Raw genomic sequence first — 6,000 nt, forward strand, 5'->3', positions numbered from 1 at the left:
CCAACTGAACTCAGATTGTGCCCCCTTGTCCTTGTGTCCATTTTCCTAACACTTCCCCTCCTGAACCTTATTTTAACCCTTTCACGTATTTAAATGTTTCGATCATGTCCCCCCTTTCCCTTTCGAGATCTCATTATCTCAAGACTTTTTTTCATTGGTCCTCAACTTGCCTTTTGAAAACCAACATGGGCTGTAGATATTCCCAACGGTTATCTTCTTAACCGCTCTCTGTGTTACAATAGAACCTTACTACACCATGTCGGGAACTAGAAGCCCTTTCCTGTTAAGTTGGGATGGATTCATGCCATCAAGAAATCAAGGCGTTTATCCCGGTCTTCTTCTAAAAGAGGTTTGGCCCCAAACAGCGGTGAACTAGGGCACAATAGCATTGGCATCAGTCTTGACGATGGGTCGGAAAGGCCCAGCAACATCTGGAAAATCAAGACACAGATGTGCCCCCCACAGCAGGAACAGGGATAGAGTTGATGTATTTGGGAATGGGGAGGAATTCTCAGACCTCCCTAGAAACAGCTGATGAGAGTGGGGTTTGGGGGTTTGCCAGCTGTTAGAGAGCCAATCAGGCCGTTTCCATGACAAAACCCAACATTCTAAACCCAGCAGGGAACCAATCAGAAATAAGGGGTGGGGCTACATTTCCTGTTCTCCTAGCACCAACCGGTTGGGGCTGTTTTTCCTTGACTTTTTTGGGCTCCTGTACCAAGGATGCTCCTGAATGGCAAATGGTCATTGCTTAAATGACCCACAGATGAAAAAAAACCACTTCCTTGCCACTCGGTGACTCACAGCCCTTTGGAGCAAATAGCCATTACAGAAACCTAGATCAAACCATCATCGAAGAGCTCAAGTGTGCCGTGAAAATTTTAAAAAAAATTAATGACTTGAGTAAACCTGGTTAACTTAACCAGGTTCTTGTCACGGGCACACAGGAAGAGGCTGAAAGCAAACAGACTCCGTTACATTTACTAATTACTTTAATTAGTTGCATTAAACTAATAAATTTACGACTGGCATTGGGAAATATGAGCAGCTGACTTCCGGAATTCCAGATGTGCGAGACTACATCCCAAAATCAAATACAGTGGTACTTCCACTTACAAACTTAATTCACTCTGTGACCAGGTTCTTAAGTAGAAAGGCTTGTAAGAAGAAGCCATTTTCCCATAGGAATCAATGTAAAAGCAAATAATGTAAAAGCATTTTTTAGCTCTTCAACATGATGCCCAAAATAACCACTTTCCTGGGGACCCAAGAAAAGTGTTGACGAAAGCCCTAGAAAGACCAATATTTCCCTCAAAATCTGGAAATTTGTTAGAATTCCGATTTCCCTCCACAAGTGCAGAAGCCAGGCTTTGAAAGGTCGCCTTTATTAACTTAAAAGAGAATTAGATTCCCATGTGCTATGGTAAGCCACAGTTTGTGTTAAACCTGGTTGGCTAGTCAGGTGGAATAAGCCGAGATTGCAGAACCCATTAAAGGAGCAAACCTCTCCACCCTGAACAACGTGATATGCTCTTAGTCACTGTGGTTTGTAAATCATAATTTAAGGCTTAGCAGGATATACATTAAGCCATTCTGGTTGATTCTACTAGGACAGGGGTAGGCAAAGTTGGTTCTTCTATGACATCTGGACTTCAATTCCCAGAATTCCTGAGCCAATCATGCTAGCCCAGGAATTCTGGGAGTTGAAGTCCATGCCATAGAAGAGTCAACTTTGCCTATCCCTGTACTAGAACATACAGTTCAGAAGGATCGAGAATGCGGTCAGTTGCGATCACGCAACAAGGCGTTGCTAAACTCCGTGGGTGAACCCAACCATTAAGTTTATCCAAACTGGTGACCAGTTAGCCAGCGGAGCCCAGTCCTCCATCAGCTTACTCTTTATTGAACCTCTTCTGGAATTGCAGCATTACGCTCCAAATATCTGAACGCCTAAACCCAAAAAATTTTGCACACCAAGCAAATTTCCTTTGAACCTGGTTTCTTCTGCAGAACAAGCTATGATTCGATACCTTAAGACAAAAAAAAAAGTTTCCTTACCCTTGTTCTGTCCTCAATTTCATAAATGCGAAGCTGCATAGGAACATTAAAGCTATGCAGGATATTTCCACCAAACACCAAGGAATCTACTGGGGTGTAAACCGCATGTATCCACCCCTAGAAAGATAGAGAAGAGAGGAAAGGGTTCACACATCACAAAAGTTTAGAGAGGTCGTCCTGTTCTCATCCGGTCTACAAAGCTGTGAAGCCGCTTCAGCCACTGAGGCAGCAGGAACCTTGGATTGGAGCATCGAAAACAGGCTATTAAAAAAGCTACATATAGATTTGAAACCAGAGATATTTTTGTTAGGCATTCAAGGACAAAAGGACTATATGTCTGGTTTTATATATACTAACCTGTTCTGTCGGGCTCTCTGGTAGAATCCTCCCAAAAATTCACAGGTACAAATTTCAGACACACACACACGTTTGAAAATTCAAAACAATGTTCTTTATAATGAAAATTCACTTAAACCAAGCCCTCTTTTGGTATAGCCAAGAGCCCTCGTCTCCAAACAAGCTGGTAATTTGTACACGTCCCTTATCAGTTCTGAGATACTTAGCTTGCAGCTGTGAGGCAATTCACAGTCCTTCTTTCACAAAGTGAAACACACTTTGCTCTGGTTTAGTTTCAAAGCAGGGAAAAATCAGCACACAAAAGGTCAAAGTCAGTAAAGCAGTCAGGAAACACAACGATCAGATAATCCTCCACAATGGCCAAACCCACAGGCTGCTATTTATAGCAGCCTCCCTAATTAGCCCCACCCAACCACAGGTGGCCCTCATTTCTTTGATAATAATCTCTCAGTTGTTGCTGCCTATGCATCGCTCTCCGCATGCGTGGCTGTATCATTAACTCTGGTTCCGAATCCAAGGAGGAGCTAGAGAATTGATCTCCTTCTGAGCTGCCACACTCTCCTCCTCCCTGTCACTCATGTCTTCTTGGTCAGAGGAGCCTTCATCATCAGATTCCACCGGGGGCAAAACAGGCCTGCAGCATGTGGATGTCTCCCCCACACCCTTGGGGCAGGAGCTGGGCCAGAGCTAAACTCCCACAACACTAACCGCAACTAGAATTGTATTTGCACAGCAATGGGAAAACGATGAGATTCCATCCCATGAGAATGTGATTAAGAAAATATTAGAATGCGCAGAAATGGATAGATTAACACTCACTATTAAGGATAAAGAAGAAACTGACGTTTTTTAAAACATATGGGATGTATTTTATCAATGGCTTGACAACAGAAACATAGAAAGGAGGCGGCATAAAAAGAGGAAATGTTAATGCGGAGAGTTATTAAAGAAGATAATGTTAAATTATTATTGTTATTATATTATCAGTATTATTGTGGTGAAGACTACAATGAATATATGGACTGTGACCATTTAACAATAACTGCAACCAGATGACACACTGTTTGATGGAAATTGAATGTTACATAATTAAAATGAATAAAACATGAAAAATAAATATAAGCTATAAAACAACCAAAAGAGATAGAAAATGCAAGGATGAGAGATGTCCAACTTTGGCAACTGTAAAATTTGTGGACTTTTTATCTCATGTGATGCTGATGTGGTAAGCAGTCCCCCCCCCCCTCTGTTTTTAATCCTCTGAATGGCAGACCAGCCTAGGAGGTTCTTTCAGAATTGAATCTGTTGAATTATTTTAACAGCTATTCCAGTTTTCTGTTTTTCTTCTGGTTCTGGTTGAATGTCATCATCTCTTCTATCTGGGTTGGTTCAGTTGGTTTAGGCCAGAAGTGTCCAACTTCGTCAACTTTAAGACTTGTGGACTTCAACTCTCAGAATTCCCCTGCCAACCCTGCTGTGGAATTCTGGGAGTTGAAGTCCACAAGTCCACAAGGTTGATGAAGTTGAACACCTCTCGACTTACCACCATAGTCAGCAGAAAAAGGACATTGTAAGAAGAAGTCCAGAACCCATGAAATGGGGTGCAGCTTTTAGGCAATCAGCTACCTTTGAAAGTGTTCGGAAACTCCAGATCGTGCAGAACACGGCCGCGAGAGCCATCGTGGGGCTTCCAGATTCGCCCATGTATCTACAACACTCTGTGGCCTGCATTGGCTACCGATCAGTTTCCGGTCACAATTCAAAGTGTTGGTCATGACCTTTAAAGCCCTACATGGCATTGGACCAGAGTACCTCTGGAACCGCCTGCTACCGCACGAATCCCAGCGGCCGATAAGGTCCCACAGAGTTGGCCTTCTCCAGGTCCCGTTGACTAAACAATGTCGTCTGGCGGACCCCAGGGGAAGAGCCTTCTCTGTGGCGGCCCCGGCTCTCTGGAATCAACTCCCCCCGGAGATTAGAACTGCTCCCACCCTCCTTGTCTTCCGTAAACTACTTAAGACCCACCTATACCGCCAGGCATGGGGGATTTGAGACATCGTTCCCCCAGGCTTATCATATTTTATGTTTGGTATGTATGTGCTGTTTGGTTTTTAATTATGATAGGGTTTTTAGTTTTTTAATATTAGATTTGTTTTAATATTGTTTTTATTGTTGTTGTGAGCCGCCCCGAGTCTTCAGAGAGGGGCGGCATACAAATCTAATAAATTGAATTGAATTGAATTCTACCGGTGAAAGTGTTAAGGTCCATCATCCAGTCCATCTGTCTTCTGGATCTAATGATGGACGCCCACCAATAACATTCTGGTTGATCTTGAAAAACCAGATCCTGTTCTGAAAGGGAATTGTTACCTGAAGGGATGAAGAAAGTGTGCCCTTGTTTCACTTCGATTCTTTGGCACAGCTCCACGCGGTCCCCCAGAAAAATATCACTTTGCTTCCCAGAGACGACCCATTCCTCGTAGAGTTCTAGGTTTTGCAATGTTGGAGGAATCAGCCAAAAGATCTAAGACCCAGAGAGAAAGAGGGGAAAAAAACGGAAGGCATAACATCTCACATTTACATGCATAAACGTTTTTTTTTAAAAAGCAAACGAGCGTGTCGGATATTCCATTTTAAATTCAGCACACAGGACCGAGCTTGGTGATTTCCCCTTTGCTGAAACCTATTTTGGGAAGGAAAAAAATTGAGCCTCTGTTCTTCACAAGGATTTTTTATTACATATATATATATATATATATATATAGAGAGAGAGAGAGAGAGAGAAAGGATGCCCGTCAGGAGAGATTTCGCTTACCTTTCCTCCCCGGAAAACGTGATACCACACCGAGGTGCCTCCGAAATCAATGTGAAAATCGGTGAAGCATCCTTTCACGCTCATCAAACAGTACCTGCAAGAGAGACCCTCGTTTTAAAACCACAGAGGAGGCGCACATCCATCAGCCAACGGGCACGGTTAAGATCCCCCCCCCCCATTTGCTATCAGGGTGGGATTTTTAGAAACCGCCAAGGGATTTCTGCTGCAGGGGGAAGGGAGGGAGAAGGGGGGGGGAAAAAACCCCATGAACCAGGCAAGGCACCCCTCCCCCTCCTTCTGAAAAGAGCACACCAACAAGAGAGGCCGCCCGCCCGCCCGAAATTAAATTGGCAATCTACGTGGGCTGTTCCCTGTTTCTTCCTCCGCTGCTCCGCTAGACTTTGGAAACGCAAAATAAGATGCCGTTTTTTCCTTCCAATCCTTCTATGGGCAAAGTTTACAAACAGTTCTGTTTGAATCTCCCGTTGCTAATGGGTCGAGGTTTTGCAAAACTCCTTCCCTTGCAAGCTTTCCGGATGGAATGAACCTTTGAAAACTCCAACCACGGGGGAAGGCTTTAATATCCCAGTTCTCCACCGTTCCTTTTTGTGGCTGGATGCTCTCATTCCTAGCCAGCACTACCGACGATTCATCGCCCTGCGGGGGACGTGCAAGGCTTAACACACTAACCTCTTCTCCTGGTTCCGGTGGCTGGTTATCTCAACTGGAGTGGATGGTTTTGTGCGTTTGTGCCTGCGTGTACTTTCCCT

The 6,000-nt window shown here is 44.0% G+C and overlaps 1 protein-coding gene across 5 annotated transcripts in view; it reads right to left on the bottom strand.

The window, feature by feature from the left end:
- The window catches only part of KDM2B (lysine demethylase 2B), a 44,102-nt gene extending 38,102 nt beyond the window's left edge, over positions 1-6,000 (bottom strand). For 3 of the 5 annotated variants that reach the window (XM_070763327.1, XM_070763325.1, XM_070763326.1), the window contains exons 1-4: positions 5,921-6,000; positions 5,231-5,324; positions 4,785-4,939; positions 2,059-2,173 (exon numbers count right to left, since the gene is read on the bottom strand). In XM_070763327.1, the coding sequence (XP_070619428.1) occupies positions 2,059-2,173; positions 4,785-4,939; positions 5,231-5,314 (354 nt within the window). In that variant the 5' untranslated portion in view covers positions 5,315-5,324; positions 5,921-6,000. Of the gene's footprint in view, positions 1-2,058; positions 2,176-4,784; positions 4,940-5,230; positions 5,325-5,920 lie in introns of those variants that run through there. The other 2 variants (XM_070763328.1, XM_070763329.1) reach the window with 2 other exon arrangements.

This window comes from Erythrolamprus reginae, chromosome 10 (genome assembly GCF_031021105.1).
Source record: "Erythrolamprus reginae isolate rEryReg1 chromosome 10, rEryReg1.hap1, whole genome shotgun sequence".
Lineage (NCBI taxonomy): Eukaryota > Metazoa > Chordata > Lepidosauria > Squamata > Dipsadidae > Erythrolamprus > Erythrolamprus reginae.